This window comes from Mirounga angustirostris, unplaced genomic scaffold (genome assembly GCF_029215605.1).
Source record: "Mirounga angustirostris isolate CCGP_5_RB_7025 unplaced genomic scaffold, mMirAng1.0.hap1 SCAF_15, whole genome shotgun sequence".
NCBI lineage: Eukaryota > Metazoa > Chordata > Mammalia > Carnivora > Phocidae > Mirounga > Mirounga angustirostris.
In genome coordinates this window covers 9,089,171-9,111,719 of record NW_026991723.1, presented here as the reverse complement: position 1 = coordinate 9,111,719, position 22,549 = coordinate 9,089,171, and the positions used below count along the sequence as shown (strand labels likewise).

Here is a 22,549-nt window from a genome sequence, read left to right as displayed (position 1 = left end):
GATTCCAGAGAGTTAACACCATATTTTAAAAGGCTCTGCGTCCATGTACCACTAAATCTTGCCATCTTCTCCCACCTCCCTCTCCATTTTGGGGGGGGGAGGGGCGGGGAAGGAGAAGACTGTCCACGAGGTTTCCACCCAGCTAGGGAGGCCATTTTTATAGTGACCTGAGCAGCAAGCAGTCAAACTTGTCTGATTCAGCTGGAGAGAAACTGTATTAGAACTTCAGTAACAGATTGGCTTGACACTAATGATTAGGCATTTGCAAATCATTAATTTTTGCAATTAAATGATGGAATATACAGATAACAGAGAAACTGAAGTTTTTTATCACTCTTTCTTCAAGTGAGATCAACCATAACCAAAAGCAATTAGAGTTATAATAGCATTTGAGGTTCGTGCTCATCCACGGGGCAGACAGCAGCTAGACTGAGTGATAAAACTTCCGTCACTTGGGGAGAAGCTGGAGTGACGCCCCTGGACTGAAGATCCTCAGCTCGGCTGCAGTGCACTTGCCTCTTGAGGATTTTGTGACACGTCCCTTTTATCCTGCGTCACACTGGGGAAAATATTTTGAGATGTCCTTTTATTGGGATGTATAAAAGAGATTTCTCCTGAAATGGCTCCGAGGACATCAGAGTTTTTATGGCACTTAACCTCATAATGTTGCTTAATGGGAGGCAGAGGTGGAAGTTACTGTACTGTTTTATTGCTCAGCAGTATCGGACTCCGGGTGCTAAATGCCTTGCCTGCAGTCACCTAGGCCCACCATGCCGTGCCGATCGGTGACAAAAATGCCCCCAGATTTGACATTTGCTATCAACCACCACGTTTGTAAAGCTTTTACATACGAGAAGTTACACTAGTCAAAGTCCATTTGAGTCTTTGCCCTTAGACATGCTTATTGAAATGTTTCTGAATGAAACGATAGTATGTCTGGAATCGGCCGCAGGGCAATCCAGTTTGGGATTGGGAAGGGGAGTTGCGGGAAGGGTAGCCACGAGACAGGAGTCTTCCTGAGTTCATTTCAGTTGCTTGGTGTTGGTTATATGAGAGACTATACTCTTCTCCCCACTTTGGGTTGTTCTGGAAAATTTCCATGCTTCCAAGTGAAGGATACAGTCGGATGGTGAATTGTCAAATTTTCAGATCTTTTTTTTGTGCAAAGGAACCTCAAAAAACACAGAAGTGAGTCAAAGTGCTTGCCCACACCGGGTAGATAGTGTGGTATTGGGTCCTGACCCTGCCACGGAGCCCGTGTCCTGGGACTCGGGCGGGCATTGCGCTCCCAGGCCGCACCCCAGTCCCGGATTGTGCATGGTCACTCCCGCAGCCTGGATCATTCCATTCACTGTGCTCACCACCAGTCAGAGTTCAGACGGTGATGGGGAGCGCTGAGTGGACAGTGGAGCTGCCATCCCATCTTTACTGTGCTCTGATTATGTCCCTCTTTTCCTTAATAGGCTGAAGATGAAGAGGGCTACAGAAAACTGATCGATCAAAAGAAAGATAGGCGTTTAGCTTACCTCCTGCAGCAGACCGATGAGTATGTGGCCAACCTGACCAACCTGGTGTGGGAGCACAAGCAAGCCCAAGCAGCCAAAGAGAAGAAGAAGAGGAGGAGGAGGAAGAAGGTGAGCGCCCTAATGGTGTGAGGGAGGGAACCAGGCGCGCCAGACGGGATGTTGGAGGTGAGCGTGTGATGGGTGGGAGGTGAACAGAAACGGTTCAGGCCGTATTTTCCTTGTTCCATAGCGTGTTTCAGAATGAAGCGTATAGGGTCAATAGAAAAAGGAAAAAAACGTGGGCACACGTAAGTGTTTGCTTGAGGTTAATGCTGGTGTGGTAGGGCCATGAAAATGGAGCAGAAAAGGCAGAGTGCAGTTGGAAGGAACCCAAGGAGGGTGTGAGGGACGGCTTTGGGTTGCTTTCAGAGCCTCCTTCCTGTTTGTTCAGACGGGCAGCCATGCCCAAATGGTGCGTTCAGTTCAGCTGCCCTGATTGTGCTAAGGGGAGTGGGCAGGCCAGGGTTTTCGGTCATTACCAAGGATAGTAAATGGTTTTATGTAAAATAGAGCCTAATTAGCATGGAAAGGGAAGGGTAAGATGTAGAATCTCGGCTCTGTGGCTATTATATCTCGACGCAGGTGTAAGCGGCCCGTGTAGACCAGTGAATGTAGATCCTCTTTGAAGCTTGAGTGGTCTGGAGGTTTACTTCTTGGTTCGTATTTTGTTTTATGGCGGATCCTGACTGGCCTGGACACACACGTCCACAGGAAAGAGAAAGTCTTCGTCGAGGTCGTGAGGAGTGAGGCTGGGTGGCTTTTCATCATGTATTCTCTGCACTGAATCACGGAACAAAATGTTTTTCAAAAAAATAATTAATTTCATGGCTCCTGAATTCTCATACCTGCTTCGTAATTAAGGGGGAGGAATAAATGATGGAGAAGGCGCTTCCTTGCCCCTGACTTCTTTGGTATAAGATAGCTTCCCGCATTGTGAAGATGAACAAGGGATGACTCAGGGCTTGGATTTAGACAGTTCGTCGTCGTCGGGGAGAAAGACCTCATTTTCTTGTCAAGGTAGTATTACAGACTTTGCAGAATTCCAGCTCCCGATTTCTGACTTAAAAGGACGTGTTCAGAGTCAGGGAAGAGCACACGGGCAAACAGATAGGATTCTGTAACATTCCATAGGGGGACCGTGTGAAATGACCGTTTTCATTTTTCCTAATGCGGAGGAGGTGTATTTTGCAGAGGTTACCACAGCAAGGTCACCGTCAGTGTTTTCAGTACTAAAGTTCAAATTCTACATTTTGCGTGTGATTAAAAGCCAATGGCCCAGATTTGTGCTTCTGGCTTATAATTAATAGATTCCTGGCATGATATGAGATTGTTAATATCATTGTCAGCAAAGAAAGATATATCGTTGAGTGATAGTGATTATGCCTGTATTTTCGTATTAATCTGTACAAAGCAGGAACCTGTCATAATGTTTTTCTTGGTGCTCCCAACCCCACGTGATCTATAGGTTGGCTCTCTACTTCCTGACCCTTGCCTTCAGGTTTGCTGATAGCAGGTGTTCTTTCTCTTTTATCCATTTGCCCGGCAAATATTAACTGGATGCTTACTGTGAGCCAGGCAAAGTGCTCAATGCTGGGGGAGAAAGAAGGAGATGTTGAGGAAAAGCACACTTGCCCTCTCTTTCAGTTCCATCAGGGAGTGAGAGACAGAGAGACATTGATCAAATACACACCCAAATAGATAATCACAAACCATGATGAACGCTGTGAAGGAAGACTGGGAGCCAGACTGGGGAGGGGGCCTGGTTTCCTGGCAAATGAAAGGTCCATACCAAAGCCAGTCCCACTCCCGTCTGCCGGTTAAGAATCTCTGGGTGGCTCCCGCTGGTTATCTGCACATGATTGAATGTGCAGAATCATTATTTTATCATCAGCTCTCTGCCTCTTCCCTGGCGTGCTCTCAGGATGCCTAGCATGGGAGCTCACCCTGCCTTCATCAGGACTGAGGGGCCCGGCTGGATTTCCTCCTAGAGCCATTTTGCTGGGATGAATGGGATAAGGAGGGAAACAAAAGAAACCCGGCCCCTCCCCAGTCCTTCCTGAAAACCGTCCCTTTCGTGGGGCTTTGAGACTTGGTTCAAAGAGAGTTCCCCAATTCCAGATGCACCTTTATTCAAGTGCAAAGAAAATGGATGCTTTCAAAAGCTGATTATTTGACAGTCTGGATTATCTGTAGTTCTTCCCTCCATTAGAGTGAATGATTGAGCGTGGCTTGTTCCAGCTTCTCTGTTGGGGAGGAAGGCTGGGTCCAGAAGCTTAAAAAATTCTGTGCCGACCCTTTCCGCTCTTCCCACAGAACCAAGTATGATGCTGTGCCTTTCTGGAGGTTGTTTTCTGCAGTTAAGTAAGGCCTCAATAAGCCTTTGTTTTTCCTGAGCCAGTGGACCAGCAGCATCGTGCTAAGGCAACAGGTGTGGGGACAGCGAGGATTCGGCTGCCTCTGTCTCCGCTGTTAGAGGGGAGTGTGGTTGAACTTGTGATTTCATTGGAAGAGGGTTATTATTATTATTTTTAATGTTGCCCCAGTGTAACAGAGGAAGGCCTCTGTCTTTCTGGGGAAGTGTGTTGTGTTTCCTCGTTGTTGGTAACCAGGAGAGTGGGTCTCCTTGAACCCTGCCACGAGCGTGTTTGCACCTCTGTTCTCACCATTAGAACCTCTACTATGAAGTATACATTTATACATCATTCTGGAACTCCTCGCTCTCAGCCCGGTCTTCCATTAATGCCCTTGAAGTGAAAGACAAGGAGGCAAACTATATGTATCTACCTAGGTGTTAGAGGAGGAATAATTTGCAAAGTATCGAAATATCTAATTAAGTGAAACCAGCCTTTGCAGTGTGACGGGATTAATGTACTCTGATGTGCACTCAGCATGACCTTGAGGTATCTGTCCTCTCCCATGACTGGTCTCTAACATCTGTGGGGTGACTACAGGTTAAAAAAGGACACGGGGCTACGTAAAGCCAGCAGGGTGTGTACAAATAGGAATAACGTAGAAAATTGGTCCCACCGCCCAAGAGCTCATGTCAGTCTGCAAACTTTTAAGTTCCTAACTGTGGAAGAAAACGTACCCTCCTAATTTGCTTTTATTCCCTTACAGAATATTTCCTTAAAAGATCTGTTGCCTAGTGCTTCTGATCTGTGAGGAGGTGATAGGATTACATGGCAAAGTGTATCTAAAGCATTTAGAAGGTATGCTGGCACATAGTGAGTGCCCAGTAAATAGTAGTTATTTTATTAAACAATTCTGTGGTATAAATGTAGGATAGCAATTGTTGAAATGTAGTTGTAAGAGTTGTTTTTTTTTTTTTTTTTTTTGAAGAAAATCTTCTTTTTTCCCCATGTTGTGTATTCTCTATGATGTTGGGAGAATAAATGTTTGGCTACCACTTTTTTTCCCCCCAGTTAGGATCAGTTAGGTACTGGGTAGGATGTCTTTTTGGACAGTGGCAGGTTCTTTGACCATTGAGGCACGCAGTTGGAAATGAGGATTTATACTTTTTGGTGGACTCTGCTTACCCCTCCCTTGCTAGCTCCTGCAAAGAGAATTTTCTAATTGTGGGGCGTCTTATTTGCAGCAGTTCCTGGTGGTAATCAGGTGGTCCTTGCAGAACTCTAGGGTATCTTTCTTTAAGCTCTGGTTATGCGTCCAGGCCAGCCACTCCCCCCCCCCCGCCGCCCCCCCCCCCCCGCCACCTCCCATGTCCAGCCTAGTTCAAGAAGTCTAGTCCCTTCATGGGTTCCGCCTCCTGAGCTGTTGACTTCAGGCCGAAAATAAATATTTAATTCCCTCTTCCAGATCTTTGAATACAGCATATACCAACAGAACTACACCCTTGTTGTGAGTGTGTGACATTTCTTGGAAACTCATGACACTAACAGGAACCAGCGGAGAATCCATGGGGGACTGCTATGCCAAGTATTTTTTTCATCATGGTGTTTGCTTTTCCTTCTGAAAGTTCTTTTATTCTCTTTCTCAGCAAACACTGTTAGAAGCATATCTCAGGACTGCGATGTTTTGGAGGGGGAAATCTTTCTGGCACAGCATTCTACGCTGGTCAATATAGCAATAGGAAGTGTGTTTTTATCCTTTTTAGATATCAACAAATCAGAAAAACCTCTTGGTATAATTTTTGGTGAAAAGAGCATGAGATACAAAGTAGTAACGTAATTGAGACATTTCTTTTCAATTCAAGTTACTCTCCAGTTCTTCTCAATTCTTTTCTCTCTCCTTTTTTCCCCCAAGATGAAGATTTTCCCCTGCAAGGAGAATTTCACAGGTGAAAGAAAGGTTCTTTTTTTTTTCTTCAAAGATTTATTTCTTTATTTTTTTGAGAGAGAGAGAGAACATGAGCAGGGGGAGGGACAGAGAGAGAGAGGGAGAGAGAATTCCAAGCCGACCCCACGCTGAGCACAGAGCCCGACATCGGGCTCGATCTCCGGACTGTGAGATCATGACCTGAGCCAAAACCAAGAGTCAGACACTTAACTGACTGAGCCACCCAGGTGCCCCCAGAAAGAAAGGCTCTAAGGTAATTCTGGGCAATTTGAGTATAGGGACTGTGGTAACAGTAGGTGAATACAGTGCCATAGTGATCAGATTCATTAGATTCATTTGATTAGTCCAGTATCAAAATGGGTGAAAACGGAAGTTTGGATTCAAGTCCTGCTTAACTGGATTGACCGGTTACTTGAGTCAAAAATGTTGGAATTGGCTTTCTCTGCAGGGTGTGACCAAAGTAATGTGTAATTGCCTGTTAATTTGATATTCTTGGGTCTTTTTTATTGCCTGATCACCTATCACAATGCTCAGAGGTCCACTTAAATGACAGTAAAAATAACCCAGGTGGTTTCTGGAAGCTTAGGTTTCCACTGAAACAGAATGAGCCTTTAAGATGCCGGCACTTTTGAATGTTGTTTCAGCAGAGTATAAGAACACCTGCTGGGGGATAAAATGTACGCACTCTATAATATAAATTGTAAAATTGTAAAATATTTGGTACAAAACTGTTTCTTCACAGATTGGGGCTGTTTGTGGCCCCCGTTACGGCAATCTGAGTGAAGCGCCCCGCTGGAGTTCACGTTCCTGGGTTCGGCTTCATGGGATTTTCCCGTCTTGGGGTTCCTTTACCTCCTCACCCCTGTTGATTATTTTCTGTAGCTTCTGCCGGGAAGACAGGTAACAGTGCACACGGCTTGGTGAACCTTCCCAAATGGAATTTCTAAACTGCCATTGGCCTTGCAAGTTGGGAAGCCACCTTGTTTTTAGTTATGAGTGATGTGTTCCATATCCCCTCCATCACTAGGAGAATTACCCTCCCCCCTCCCTCCAGCAGCATAATCAGTTCCCAACTCTTTGTAGGTAGGAAGAAGCCAGGACAGAGTTCCTTTAGTCCTGATTAATGGGTGAGAACGGCAGCGGATCGTTTTGTTTTGTTTACAATCAATGGGAAAAAAATTAAGCTCAGGCATCCGCTGGTCACGTAGGATGTGTTTGTGATCGCATGATGGAGATAACTGTATGTGAAGGTTCCCCAGTTGGTGGGGAGACATGGTAGCACCAATCGCAATTTGTTTGGAGTTAATCTTGAACAAAGAAAAGGGAAGCGGTTTTTTTTTGTTTTGTTTTGTTTTGTTTTGTTTTCTGGGGAGAGGGTTGGGCAGCGAGGTTAAAGCACCCCACCTGTATGATGTGAGAACCAGAGATTGTCACCAAACTGGAAGAATCCAAGGCATGACGGGAGAACGTGTTGTCTCTTGTCATAGAGAAGGCTGCCACCTGGCTTCCACCTCATGTAACAACAGCAGGATCGGTTGTAAGTTCGGGGGCGCAAGAGACCTCTCATGGAGCGCCCGTTGGGTGAGGAATTGTGAGTGTGTTCTTAACTGTTTTATGGCTTGCAAATAGACTGGCCTCTAATTACAATAATGATGACTCACTGAGTGTGTGCTAAGTGGAAAGCATTGTTCCGGATGCTTTCCTTCCTCCCTTCATTCACCCAATATTTACCTAGTACCTTTCATGTGCTAGGACTCCTGGTAGGTGTGAGAACACACGAATGACAGAAACAGGGACAGAAGTCCCTGATGTCGGGCAGTGCTATAGCCAGTCTCTCAGAGTTGTCCTCGATCACTCAATCTTTTACATTGTGGAGATGGACGCTGGCCATATATATTCCATGGAGCCTTGGATGGTGCATCCTGAAATAGTGGTCCTGTTCTGCCTCTGCCCTTCAAGGGAGGGACTGTTACTGTCCCTTTTTTTACGGAAGAGGGAACCAAGACACGGAGATTTGCTCAAAATCTCACAGCTAAGATCTCTCGTACTGAGCGGCAGAGCTGGGATTCAAACACTGGTGGTCTAGTCCCAGCACCAAGTTTCTTAAGTCTCATGTTACATTGCCTCTCGAGTTTGATGCCAAGTGGAATGTTTAAAATGAGTTTAGAGGATTTTAAGTAAAGGAAGGGCCTGATGGTGGGGCAGTTTTTAGATACCACTCTAGCGAGTCAATAGCATATTCATAGAAGACTACCCTTTAGAATGGTTTTGAATCTATTATTTATGGTCCTGCAAGCTCTTTAATGTACTATTCATTGAGACGGCGATCCAGTTCCACTAGCTAGATATTGGAAATTGGCTTATCCATTGTCTCATTTGATTTTCTTTGTTGGCCAAATTTTGTAGCTTATTTCTGATTTGTATGGAAAGAATGGTGGGATTAATTGACTTTCTCCCATTAATTGAAACAGTCGCCTGAGTACAGTGCCTGAGAATTCCAAAAATGGAACTGTTAGGGGCAGGTCAAATGGGTGGGTTTTTTTCCGAGCTTTTCTGCCATTGTTCTCTGTATTCGTAGCCTAGACACAGGGCCTACCTCTTTTCTCTGCTGATCATTCCTTTTGAGCTTGTAAACGTTTCGCTTTCGGGTGGCATAGATAGAAAATTAAATTCTTGGGAAATCCTAACCAAAGGGAGCGTTTTATTTCCTACTCTTTGGTAGAAATGCTACATTTTTTTCATGCCTCGTGCTTTTGCATACATACATACATGTATTTCTTGTAAGAAAATTTTGAAAACAACTTCAAAAATTTCAAACATTTATGGGAACTGCTTTTCTTCAGCGTAGACAAAAGGTTGGATTTTGAACAGTTTCTATAAAAGCTGTTTTGTCAGGAGGACAATTGGGTCATTTTCATGGAAAGCAAAAATGTATTATATAATCAATGCCTTAAGTAAACAAAGTAGAGTTAATATCGATTCTGTATCATTATATATATTTTTAATTAACTAAAGAGCCCACGGGAGGAAAGCTCACTTTCTTAAATGGCTTGATAAAGGAAATGACTAAAGTTGTGTTTTGTTTTGTTTTTCCTTCACGCAGAAGTAGTGTGGCTTTCCAGCAATAACTTTAAAATAAGGATTCTGTAAAGGTGATGGTAAAGATTTCACTTGTCGGAAAGATTGTCATAAATGTAAGAAATTTGAGGCTTTTTTGTGTTTAGTGCAGATGAGACTCTCTTGGGTATGTACAAAACGTGACATAATCTTAGCTTTTCATTTAGGCTGTCTTTGAGGGACATAGAGGTTAATGGACTAAGATATTGAAATCTTTAAGAAATGGCCGATGACAGAGTTTTTCCCGAGATCGCAGTATCTGCATCAAATTTCCTCATATTACCCACTGCGGAAATACTATATAGTATGAAAAGGTAGAATGGAAAACATCCAGAGAATTCACAGAATGTTGTATGATTCTGTAGTTTTATGACTCAAGAGCGGTTCCAAGTTTACTGGTGTTGGACATTTTTAGAAACCTTGCTAAGGGGAATAAGAAAGTTGAGCTGGTTATGTCAGGGTTTGTCTTCCTGGTGCCAAACACGAGAAGGACATCTCACATGCGCTGGCCTCAGCCTTGCTGCTCTCGTGTCTTAGCTCTTTAGGTCCTGGAAGACATCATCTACAAATCTTTGGCGTGGGCCAGCCTTGAATCACACCTGGCTTTCAGGAACTTCCTCCAAGTTGCCAGTTAAAAAAAAAATACAACAACAAAAAAAACAAAACAACGACAAAAAAAACCCCACACTTTTTCTCAGACGGTGCAGAGAAATAGAAATAAAAGGCCTCAGTACTTAAGCTCTGTCAGCTGACAGTGGTGAGTAATGATGCCTGAGTTGCCACAACGTCCTTCCTATAGCCGTCTTCTTGACTGACGTGTGAACATCTGACCTTGCTTTGCAGAAGGCTGAAGAGATTGCCGAGGGAGGAGAGTCTGCCCTGGGACCAGATGGAGAGGTGAGGAGTTTTATGCCCATTCCTGCCTGTTCTGCTCAGTGAGTCCCTGCCATGCCCTACAGCACCATTTTCTGTGAATACCAACTTTATTTTTACTCAGCTATTCATTTCTTAGTAAAAATAGTAATACATTAGCATAGTAGAAAATTAGCCGAGTAGAAAAGGGATATACTGGAAAGTAATCTCCTTCCGTCTCAGACTGCCAATAAACTGATACTAAGTTTGTGTACCATTCCGGAGTCTGCTGTGCACATATATGTTTATGAATACATAGAATGTGTAAAAATCTCAAGTGATTCTATAATTGCATTTTCCCCGTAAATGATACAGAAGCATAAGATACGACCCAGTTTCCTTAGTGTATTACTAATTTGAAATTACAAAACTCCGTCAACACAAACAATTTACACACTCGGTGAGCTTCTCTGTGTAGATTCATCAGTACGTTCCTAAATGTGATTTCCAAGGATTTTGAAATTCTCCCGAATCATGAGAATACAATTACCTACTTAATGGATTTTTTTTTTCTCCAAAAACTTAAAAGTTCTCTGCCAAGGATTCACATGAGGACGCATAGCCCCCGAGCGGGATGGGAAGGAGTTTGTTTCACACTGCCTTCTCCTCTCTCAGATTCTGATAAACCTGCTTGGGGGACCCTTCTAGAATCTGTGAGTGTGAACAGCCTGATCCAGCCACAAAAGGTTGAAATCACTATTCCGTGCACAAACTTCTTGAACAATACATGTTGCTTCACCACTGTAGTCCCTCACAAAGAAAGAAAGGATCGGGATGAGTGTCTAATGTGTCAGGCACTCTCAGAGGGCCGTTCTGGGGGAAGAATAGTATATATTGGAGCACCTAGAAACGACTCTAATTTGTAAAAGCCCCCAGCCTTACCTAAGCATGCCTCACATGGGTCTGTAATTAACAAGCACGCTGGGAGAGATTTAACGTGTTACTGTGACAGTGCTCTTACCTCTTATTATCTCTTGGGAAAATTAGCCGCTGATCTGGGGCTGGTGACATACACCTTTTTTTTTTTTTTTAATCTTAACACATGTGCATTCTGTTTGCTGAAGTTGGCGAAGTGGACATCTTGCTCAGTTTGTTTTGAAATAACGTTCTTATACTCTGCCGGGCTCATTCAGGGTCTTTGCCAAAGTTCTCATTCTTTTTTTTTTTGTTTTTTGTTTTTTGTTTATTATTATTTATTTGAGAGAGAGAGAGCACAAGAGGGGGGAGCAGGAGAGGGAGAAGCAGACTCCCTGCTGAGCAGGGAGCCCGACGCGGGACTCGATCCCGGGACTCCAGGATCATGACCTGAGCCGAAGGCAGTCGCTTAACCAACTGAGCCACCCAGGCGCCCCAAAGTTCTCATTCTAGCTACAGCAATTCCCGATTTTCTCCGAGGCATGACATAAGCAATAAAACAGGCTGTGTTGTAATAGTTCAAGATAATGGAATATGGCTTTTCCAAGGGAAGTGAGAGCGACTGGTAGGTTTCCTTCTTTACCATGTGGGTGTGTAGATGACCTTTCGCCCGAGCCGGGAAGAAATGTCATGCATGCAAAGTAATGGTGTCCACACCTGTTGCTTTAGCACATATCAAAGAAAAAAGAAGGGACAGCCTGGAGTAGGCCTTTTCTTTATTTAAAGGTTTTTTTGGTAGATAATTGCTAATATATTGGTGGTTTTTTTTTTTTTTTTTTTTTTCTGACAGTGTTTTGTTGAAGGAGAAGGGAGAAAGAACTTTTTTTTTTTGGCCATTTCCTATAAGAAATGGAAGATAAGCTACAGTATCCTGTGTTTCCTGTCATTTTTATTTAACTCCAATTAAGAACAATGGAGAAAAAATTCTTTGGAATTAATGAATTGTGTAAACATTGAATTCTACTACTTTTAAGGAGATGGATAACTTGGCCTGCTCACAAATCAAGCATTTCCAGCCAGCGTCTTGCCTGGGGCGGGGGGTGGGTCTGTCCTGCAGGTGTAGTCACCCCATAATCAGTAGCATTCGTTTGCATAGGATTACTCCATTTTTTTTTAGGCCCTTTAAAACAATTTGTTCTCTGAAGCAGGTTACACACGGTCTCTGCGATTTCATTTTTAATTTTCTGAGCAAGCCATTCTTCATGAAGAGTCTAATAATGAACTTCAGCTCAGTCTTGGTCCATTCACCCGGTTTCAGATGAGCAGAGCTTCTGGCTTTATCTCACTCCCAGGTACCAGTGGCCGAGCTAGAGAGCAGGACATTTGGTTCTGCAGAAGCTCAAACAGGCCCCTCGTGAGGTGACAGAAATCACAATACCTCTTTCTTTTCACATTCTCTCAGAAAGCACGACTTTGCAATAGTTGTTGTGGGGGGGTATTATTTGGGGGTTGAGGGTTCTTCGTTGCAAAGGACAAAATGACAAGTCTGCCACATTTAAGTAGGAAGGGAATATATTCGTAGGATATCGGGTAATTCGTCGGATCCCCAGGAAGCCTGGAGAGCCTGCCTTGAGGCTACAGGCCGTGGTCCACTGGACAGCTGGTCAGCGAGGCCGTGGCTGACGGAGCATCATCAGGGGCTCGGCACGGCCCATCCCTGTGCTCTGTTCTCCCTCCAGCATGCCTGTTGCTCCCAGCTTCCCCTAGCCTTGGGCTCTTAATTCCAAGCCTTGGTGAGTACATGCAGTTGATGGAGCTGAGGTCTTGTGCCGGCACCTCACTGCAAGGGAGGCTGGTGCTTTGGGTTTCTTTAGTAGGAGGTGACCTCCCACTTCCTGCCAGGATTCCTAGGTGGCGAACTTTCCAATCACAGAAAAAGGTTTCAGATGCTGGGCAGCCAAAAGCCTGAGAAGCGTCCAGCACAGAATTGGGAGGTGGTCTTAACACCCAGCGGTGATGTGTATTTGTTTCTCCTTTCTAGCCCATAGATGAAAGCAGTCAGATGAGTGACCTGCCCGTCAAAGTGACTCACACAGAAACTGGCAAGGTCCTCTTTGGACCAGAAGCACCCAAAGCAAGTCAGCTGGACGCCTGGTTGGAAATGAATCCTGGGTATGGCATTAAAGCAGAAATTCTGGTTGTCCGGTGGCTTCCTAGATTTCTGTGGTCCCCGTAAAATCCCGGAGCTCCAACAACATGACCTGTGCCAAAATGGTAGAAGTCATTACCTGCATTTGTCATTTGTGCATAGAATGTGCTAAGTAGGTCATGCTTGTATATGTTGTCCTGTAATTTAAAAAAAATAAGCCCCCTCTCCTTCCCACTCCTTTTCCTGCAGTTACGAAGTTGCCCCCCGATCTGACAGTGAAGAGAGCGATTCTGATTACGAGGAGGAGGTATGTCGGCATCTCTGTGTGTGGGGTGTATGTGGGAAGCACCTGTGTCTATCACTGCGCCCTCCAATGCTGGCCTTGGGGTGACATCTGGAGCCGAGGATGCACCAGAGCGATGATGATGGTGTCCAGCAGTGCAGGGACCTCGCCGGGGCTCCTGGCCAGTGGCGGGACTTGGAGAATTCTGACTCTATGTGAAACCAAGCAAAGAGAAGCAGGCGTTGTATTGGAGATGGTGGAAAGGTCTTCTGGGGAGAACTGGAGGTGGGTTACTTTGGGAAGGCAGTGCCCTGCCTTACTTGGTTCATGCTGAGGCTGAGCCACGCAAAAGTTTCCGGAGTCCTTGAGGCCTTAGAGTCTATTCGAAATTGTAAGTTTGGAAGCTTCGATGAAAGGGCAATGCAGACTTGGTTTGATGAGGTTATTGATCCTCTTGGTTTCTCTTTAAATGTGATTCTTGTTTAAATTCCTTGGATATTCCCGTTACCCAAAGAGAAGCACATTTCTCAGCCTCTTGGAAGGGACGGTCAATAAATTTCTCTAGAACCTAAAATGGTAATCTTGGATACTTTTAACAGAACTTAAGAAATAGTAATAAAGGTTTTTTTTTTTTTAGATCAACTACGAAATGCATTATAATTACAAATAGAAGGATTAAAAGAAGATTTTATCTCTTTTCTGAGAGCATTGTTAGTAGGTAGTCATTAATTCTGTTTACCAGTGTGGAGGACTCTTGGTTCAAAGCGCACCCTGGCACAGAAGCCACAGACCGGGCGAAGCAGCCCCACCGGTCATACAGCTCACCAGGATTTTAAGATGATTGTGATTTTCTTCTATTTTGTGGACCCTTTTTTTCCCCCTAAATTACTCTACTGTGAACACTTGTTAACTGCTACCAAAAGTTTGGTTTTTTTGTTTAAGCATTTCAGTAAAAAGTAGCTACTTTGGGTTGCATGCTATTTATTTTTTACAGGCCACTTTTGCTCTGAGATCTTTGAAGCTTCCAGAATCACTTTTAAAAATGTTTCTTGTTCATCCCGATGAATGGGTCCATACAAGCTCCATTGGAAGAATCTTGTCATTGGGTCACAGAGCCAGGGAGGGACAGAGGGACTGCTGAACCCACAGATGTCAGCCCAGGACAGACAGCCCCAGACAGCTCTGGGCAGCTGGGAATAGAATGAACTCTGACCTGGGGTCTACAAACCCGAGTCCCCGTCTCGGGTCTACCACTCACGGCAAGTCACGTCCCTGCTCAGAGCCTCATTCCTCCCCTGGAAAACGAAGGGGCTGGACTGATTCCTCGCCTCACCCCCCAGCCTCTCAGTGATCAGCTATTATAGGTTTGATTGTTAGCCTGAATATCATGTCAGTTCATGTTTTCATTCAAGAGTCATGGGAAAGCATTATTCTCTTAAAACCTGCTTTTAAAGAAATTCCACCGGAGAATCTGGAAGGGTTTAGCTCTCAATACCAGTGGTTGGTCGTAGGCATAATGACTACATAGCAAAGCTTTCCAACAGATCAGCAGAACATAGTATGCAGTTGAGAGGAGGAGGTCATGAATCCATTGCCAAGTTACTGACAGTTTTCATCTAAAGACTGAGAGACCTTGTGATGTGAAGTAGTCCCAAAGCAGTGGGTTTATAAGCTCCAGTCCCACTACCTGGGATGCATGGAGGATATCCAAATCCCACCGGTAAATTACTGGAGAGCATTTTTATGAGAAGGGCAGTAGTAAGCCTCTAAGTCTGGCTTTGGAGAGAAGACTGTAGAATGCTTCTAAGTGAGAGCAGGTATGATGTGCAGGACTGTTTGATAACCAAACAGTGATAAACACCCATCTGTGGTGACTTTTACCTGTTTATTCTTGGGAGCAAGAGTTCTAATGGATCCGCAGAGGGTTTCTTCTGTTCTCTTGCTCTATGATTTAAACAGAAATGGAATGGCGTATGGCCTGGTTTAGGGAGGTGTTAAATTTACTTTCTCCCTTCATCGTATTTACTCTGGGAAACTGAATACCATTCAGTCTCTCTTCAGAAAGTGCCAATCCTAGAGATCCCTCGTTGAGATGGAATCCTTCCTGTGTCTTTACCCACCCACCCCACCCACCCACACCCCAGGATGAAGAAGAAGAGTCCAGTCGGCAGGACACGGAAGAGAAAATACTTCTGGATCCAAACAGCGAAGAGGTTTCTGAAAAGGACGCCAAGCAGATCATTGAGTGCGTATCGCTGTTTTCCCCCTTGTGAAAATGTGTGTCACGAGGATTGTGCTTGACAGATTTTCCTTCAGAAAACTTTGTCTGAGGAAGGAAGCCGACCGACTCCGTGGCCATGTTTCCCTCGGAACGCTGCCATCAGAGGTCACCGCTGTGGTTCGGGTGCTCGGCTCCTTCCTTCCTCCTGAACCCCCACCTCCAGCTCAGGTCACTCCTCGGCTTCTCACCGCCTTTGCGCTTCACCCCAGACTGAGCTGATGGGGGCTGGCCCCACTAGCTGGCTGCTTTGCTGTCTTCCCCTCCTCCCTCAACGCATCAGCACCCACCCAGGAACGCCCGTGGGAGATGCCGTGTCCCCCCCTCCCCATGTGGTCTCTGCAGCACCCCAGGACCTCTCAGCACCCCATCCTCCTCCCTGGGTCCGAGTGCCAGCTCTGTTCTTCACTCCGGCCATTCTCCATGTCAGCTCTTTGCTTGTGCGGCTCTAATATTAAAACTTGGGGGAAATGATATGTAAAATGGAACATTTTAAAGTAATGAAATTTTTTTTAAAAAGTGGAAATAGGCATTGTAATATTTTCTCCTTTTTTTTTTAAAAGATTTTATTTATTTATTTATTTGAGAGAAAAAGAGAGAGACAGAGAAACAGCATGAGAGGGGAGAGGGTCAGAGGGAGAAGCAGGCTCCCTGCTGAGCAGGGAACCCGATGTGGGACTCGATCCCAGGACCCTGGGATCATGACCTGAGCTGAAGGCAGATGCTCAACGGACTGAGCCGCCCAGGTGCCTGTATCTTCTCCTTTGATTCGAGGGCTGCAGGCCCCACACTAGGAAACTTGGTTTTCTGGGTCCACCTCTCCTCCTTCACCGAAGGTTTAGAACCCCCCAGTGGCTCCTTACTGGCTGTGGAGTTGAACACCAGCTCGTTAGCAAGGCATAGGAAGCGGAAGCTGGCCTGTGTCTACCTCATCTCTGTGGGCATGGTGCTCCCTCCCTCAACTCCCTCCCAGCATTCTGGGGATGGGATTTATCTTTGCATCTGGAGAGCTTACGACGGCCTCCCTGGCCGCGAGGTCATCTGCAGGGAGACAGTTCATGCTCAGATCAGTCATTTGAGGTCAGGCGGACCTGCATGCAGGTCCTGACTCCACTGCTTTTACGTGGCCCAGGCACACGAACTAACCTCTGTGAGCCTGAAGTTCCCCACGTGCGTAAAACGGGGATGATGCTCCTGTCTAGCTTGCTCACTTTTTGTGAGGGTTACGGTAGATCCTGTATTTTAACTGGAAGACATGCCGGCAGTGACCAGTAAACCATACTTCCAGTAGCCGTGTTAGGCTCTCCATTCGCTCGCCCAGGGATCTGTGGATGATGCTCTGCTATCTCTGTCCCAGGACAGCCAAGCAGGACGTGGACGATGAGTACAGCATGCAGTACAGCGCCAGGGGCTCCCAGTCCTACTACACGGTGGCCCACGCCATCTCTGAGCGGGTAGAGAAGCAGTCGGCCCTCCTCATTAATGGGACCCTGAAGCATTATCAGGTAAATGGTGGGAGCTGTGCCTTCTTGGCCAGTCCCGGTCCTTCAGCTCACTTCGGTTGGCATGTGTCTTGCACATGTGTACAAGGATTGCTTAAGGAGTTTGATGATGGTGAGGCCTTTGGGGTCACGTTGCTTATAATACGATGATTCTCCGTAATGCTTACTTCAGAACGCTTCCATTTTACCCTTACTAGGGCATACTTGTTTTCTCTTTCGTGAATTTAGGATGGGTTGTGTTTTAAGAAATACGGGCTTAACGTTTGGAACGGTTTTATTGTGGATCTCTTCACAGCGGAAAACCCAGCTACATCCTATGAGTAGAGGGAACATCTCTGCCTCGTCTTGTAGTCAATGAAGTATTTCTTCCAAAACTTGAGTGGTGGCTCTAGTTTACAAGGATTCAGCTTCTGGGAGCCGCTGTCTACTACATGTATGCTTTTTCTAAGACACAGTAAAATGGTGACCTTTGGTGAAAGGTACACTGTAAACAGAACAGACGTTTCATCTGACCTGTTGGAATAAGGTCAGCTCCTCTCTTCTACCTCCTACCACTTTGGCATTTCCCAAAGTGTGTTCCTTGGAACACTTGCTTCATGAGATCTCCCTTAAAAAGAAAAATAGGCTCGTGGTCAAATAAATATAAGAAATACTATCATCCAGAGGTAGGACTATCTTATAATTTACTATTGCAGATTTGGATGCTTATGAGAATGAATAGGGGCCCTTCTTATTAATACTGAGCATAACCCAGGATGATCCTGAGCCAACCAGACATATGGGCACCTTGGCAGTGACCCCTCCTGGTAATCCCTGATGTGCATGAGCACATTCACGACTTTGCAAAAGTAAGTGTGCAATCGATGACTGAGTATCAGTATCCTACAGTGAAATAAAATGACTTCCTCTTTCCCAAATTTCTTTGACCACCCAACTTTATGTTCATATATCCCCTATTAACATCCTGTAATTTAGGAAGTATATGCTTAAAGTTCTCCAACTTTGTGGGCTCGGCTCCCCTAAACTCTTAACCGCCGGCACTGTGCTGGCTGCCATGATGTGGGGGTGAATCACTTTTAATCCCACGTTGATTACCTCCTGCGATCCAATGCCTTTCTCATCACTTGTCCTCACCACCTTTCTAAACCTATCTCCCCCATTTCCATCTGTGAGCTTTATGCCCCTCTTCCTCTCCTGGGCTACTGTAGACTTCCTGAGCAGGCCTCCGCGTCAGTCCCCTTCCGGGCTTTTCCTCTGCCAACTTCCTCCTTCCTGGACTCTGACCGCCCGCATCGGACCAATGAGATCCTTTCCATTTCTCACAAACCGCTTCCAACTGTGGCTCAGGGCCCCCTGGATCACCCTGTCCACGAGTAAGCTTTCTGCCACCTTGCTGCTTGACAGGTTTGTGTATCATTAATAGTTACATAACCCTGACATAACGGGGGGTCTTCCTGCTGCTTCTGGGGAAAGCTGCACACATTTGGTTCCCTACCCAAACCCTCCACTTCCATGGTCTAGGGAAACCCGAATCACCTCCCACCATTTTTATGAATTTCTAGTCTCCTCTGCTGCCAGTTTATGCTTCTGTTTTATCTGGGTTTAACACAAATGCAAAATTCAGCCCCTTTGCCAGTTTTCATTTAAAAAAGTAAAAATCCACCACCACTGTCCAAATGTTTCTGGCATTTAGTTGACTTTCCCAAAGGTCTGGTGGTCTTGGGGTCCTGTTGCAGGCCTGCAGCCCCTCCTGCCCCCCACTGATTTTTGGTCACCTCCCCTCTTCCTGTTTCTCTCATCTCTTAGTGTTGCTGTCCTTCTGCAAAATTCTTTTGGATGATGTGGAGTCTTGCATGGTACAAGGTACCCCCAGTGGCCTATGAAAGTATTTCTGCAGACCATTGCAGTGCTTTCCCTAAGAAAATCTCTACTCAGTGCAACTGAATATGCGTGCCAGAACAATTTGAAATAAGATTATACGTATTTATATGTATGCCACGTACTTTCAACCACTTCTTGGCGCATGTGGATATGTGAATGCCTTTTGTCTCCTCTTTGACTGCAAGCTCCTGGAGGGAGGCATGCGTCTTACATAATGGCCAGGCATCTGTCCGCTATACTTCCTCGCATGGTCCTTTGCACAGAACAATCATTTAATAAATATTGAAAATAATTGAATTACTCACTTGGTTCTTACATAAAACAAAATTAACATTTCCCAGAGCATGACTTAATTAGCAAGCTAAATTGACTTTAGCAGATACGCATATTTATATATTTGTGTATTTATGTGTATTCACTTATATGCAATACCTAATATATAATATGTGTAAATAGCTGTGTGTATTATATAATATGTAAATATATATATAAAATACAAAGAAATATATTGAATTGCTCCTACCATTTAAACCCAACATCTGTGCAGTGGTGGTGGTATTGGGTATTGGTGGTTGGGAGAAAGAACTGGAACAATTTTGTGTTTTCACCCCAGCCTTTCTTGTACTTAACACAGGAACTCCACAAAGCGGCGTCTCGGGTGCAGGGCTTTCATCCTTTAAAAACATGTTGGACATGTTTCCAGGCAGTCATCTTCCCCTGCGCTGCCCTTGGGGAGCACCCCCATGGCAGAGTTTCCATGTAGGGCCCCGGGATCTCTCGCTACACCAGGAAGTGTCCTCCTGCGGGCCCAGCAGCGGGCCCCTGGCTCCCTGGTCAGCCGGCTTCCTCTCGCGGAGAGGATCCCACCCCAGGGGAGGCTCTTCATGGCCAAGAAGGCTGTGTCTAATGATCTCTGATCTGCGTGCCAACCCTGCCTTCTGGTTTGTTTGTCTCTAATCCTCACATTGGCTTTTTGTTCTTGGAGTGGTTGGAATAGATTTTAGTTTGGGTTTTCTTCATTTATAATAACTCTGGAATGTCATATACTGTGAAATGCTAAGTAGGGATGAGCAGCAAAGCTGCTTAAAATCCCACCAGTATGCTACAGCCCGTCATTTCTAAATCTGATTAACACTTAGCACCTGCCAAGCAGCAGGGATGATTACAGGCTCATATTTTAAATTCTTTTTGTGTTGGTGCGTCCCCCACTTTCCTACTGTGGGAAATCCACCGTATAGCACCGAGGAGTTAAGAAGTCACAGCCTCACTTGAGTTGTATTAGTATTAATTACCTGTGCAGATCTTGGATAATTGAAGCAATTACTCTTCATTTCAGCTCCAGGGCCTGGAATGGATGGTTTCCCTGTATAATAACAATTTGAACGGGATCTTAGCGGATGAAATGGGGCTAGGGAAGACCATACAGACCATTGCACTCATCACTTATCTGATGGAGCACAAAAGACTCAATGGCCCCTATCTCATCATTGTTCCCCTTTCGTAAGTAAAGTCATTTATTCCCTGCTTATCTTTCTGTAGGCTGTAGATTGCCCTATTAGTAGCTTGTCCTTGTTTTTCATTTAAGGCCGAATTTTCGCATGTAGTGGGATCACCAAAGGGCATCTGATCTGGACTTAGGTTTTCTCTTCCCACCCCCGGCCTTTTTGAATGGCCATTTAAACACGGGACGGAGTGATTTTATCAGCCCTTAGCACCACGCCGCCGTCTACATGGCCCGCACACTCCACAGCTGGGTCTTATTTTCATCACACCTTAAGCGGCTCACGGGGCAGAAAGGTTTTGATATCTATTTTTTAAAGATTTCTTGGATTTTTTTTCCCCTCGTCCCATTTCCAAAAGGTTACATATATTCAAAAAGTATGCCTTCTTAATTCTGCCTTAACTGTATCTTTTAAAGCAGAATCTAGATCACAGTCGTAACTGGGAATTTTGCATTAAACTGCCTTCAGAATGGGCAGTCTAACGCCCCTGATTCTGCTGCTCCAGAAGGACAGGTCTTCCTGTTCTCCACTCAATTCCCAGAGCCCGGGCGGTTCCTCGTAGGTCTTTTCCAGACTCTCCTGAGGGGAGGAATACCATCCTCCTAGGAGCGTAGTGTCTCTGGCTTCAGGTGTTAGATCACAGTTCTGTTCACTGAGACCTTTGCCGATCTCGGTGCTAACACAGACTTGGACCTTGCAAAACAAACCAACCAAAAGGATTCTGGTTTCGCATTTGCAAATTCTGTCCGAACGAGGACTATTTGCAGACCTGCTGCATCTGTATTATCCGAATCCATAGTATTTAGATATCCTTCGTATTGTATCTACGTTTCGAGGATCTATTTTGTTCTTTATCTATGTTTTTCATGTTCTGACTTCTATATTATGGTGATGCTTTCAGGGATTTAAAAAAAAAAGAAAAGGCATTCCATATCTCTCCCCCTGCTCCCTCTTGACAGATTTATTTAAAATTTTCATGAGCTTTTGTCATTTTCTTTTTCCTGACTCAACTTTTCTGTGAACTTATATAGCTGTTTTTTTATTTTATTATTATGTTATGTTACTCACCATACATTACATCATTAGTTTTAGATGAAGTGTTCCATGATTCATTGTTTGCATATAACACCCAGTGCTCCATGCAGAACGTGCCCTCCTCAATACCCACCACCAGTTTTTAAAGAGTCCCCAAATCACTCTGGCAGTTGCTGTTTTCAATATTGAAATTAAGGGGTTTTTTTTCCCCCTCTATGTTTATGCATTTTTTAATTTTATTTTTTTCTTATGAGTTTCTTAGGAACTGACAAACACATTTGTCATGCTTTGGGGCAGCTTATTTCCCACTTATCTCTTATTTCCACACCTTTCAAAGAAATACGTAGTTGCGATATTTTATATTCTCTCTCCCCTTTCAAGGTGAGGCCTAAGCATGAATAAGAACATCTTTTTAACCACCAACTTTGATACCAATGTCTTTTTCTCTGTACGTTTTCTTTTTTGTTCTATAGGACTCTGTCTAACTGGACATATGAATTTGACAAATGGGCTCCTTCTGTGGTGAAAATTTCTTACAAGGTTTGGAATGCTGTATTTATATATAAATGTGGAAAAGCAAAAAATAGACCCTCTTTTTTTTTTTCTTCATTCCATATGCACATCTGTGAACTGTATTTGGTTGTAAAGTTTTGTCATGTACATCATGTACCAAACAGTGTGAGTTAATCATCCCAAGAAGATTACTGTAATAAGCCATAATTACTTTCAGATAGTGAAATGCAGAAGAAAATTGTTAATTATCATATTGCGAGGTTTCTGATGAGAGTAATACAAATGACAAATACCGCACATTCCGCGTGCCACCACCATTCCCGCTGTTCCTGCAAACTTCGGCAATTACCCGGGCGCCCGCTCCCATAGAAAGGGAGCCTTTCAGCCGAGCCGGGGGTTCTCTGCCACCTCGAGGTTGCTGTAATTTCCTTATCCGTCTTCCCCCTCCCTCAGTTTGCGGAGGGGAAGCCTGCCTATAAGGGTCTGAAAAGTGTCCAGATGTGTGCTGATTTCACCAAGCACTTTCTTTGTGGATAATGGATGTGTGTATGATAATGCATAGAGGTGCAATCTGCACTCACGTGTCTGGGCTCCATTAAGCCATGAATAGTGAGACAAAATGCACACATTACTTCCACTGGGTAGTACATATATGTCTCTC

At 44.7% G+C, this 22,549-nt stretch overlaps 1 protein-coding gene across 1 annotated transcript in view; it reads left to right on the top strand.

Annotated features, from left to right (window-relative positions):
• Positions 1-22,549, top strand: part of SMARCA2 (SWI/SNF related, matrix associated, actin dependent regulator of chromatin, subfamily a, member 2) — a 180,052-nt gene that overhangs the window by 43,268 nt on the left and 114,235 nt on the right. Inside the window, 8 exon segments of the mRNA XM_064579201.1 lie at positions 1,464-1,634; positions 9,822-9,875; positions 12,787-12,917; positions 13,144-13,201; positions 15,322-15,422; positions 16,813-16,960; positions 20,175-20,338; positions 21,849-21,915. Coding sequence (XP_064435271.1) covers positions 1,464-1,634; positions 9,822-9,875; positions 12,787-12,917; positions 13,144-13,201; positions 15,322-15,422; positions 16,813-16,960; positions 20,175-20,338; positions 21,849-21,915 — 894 coding nt within the window.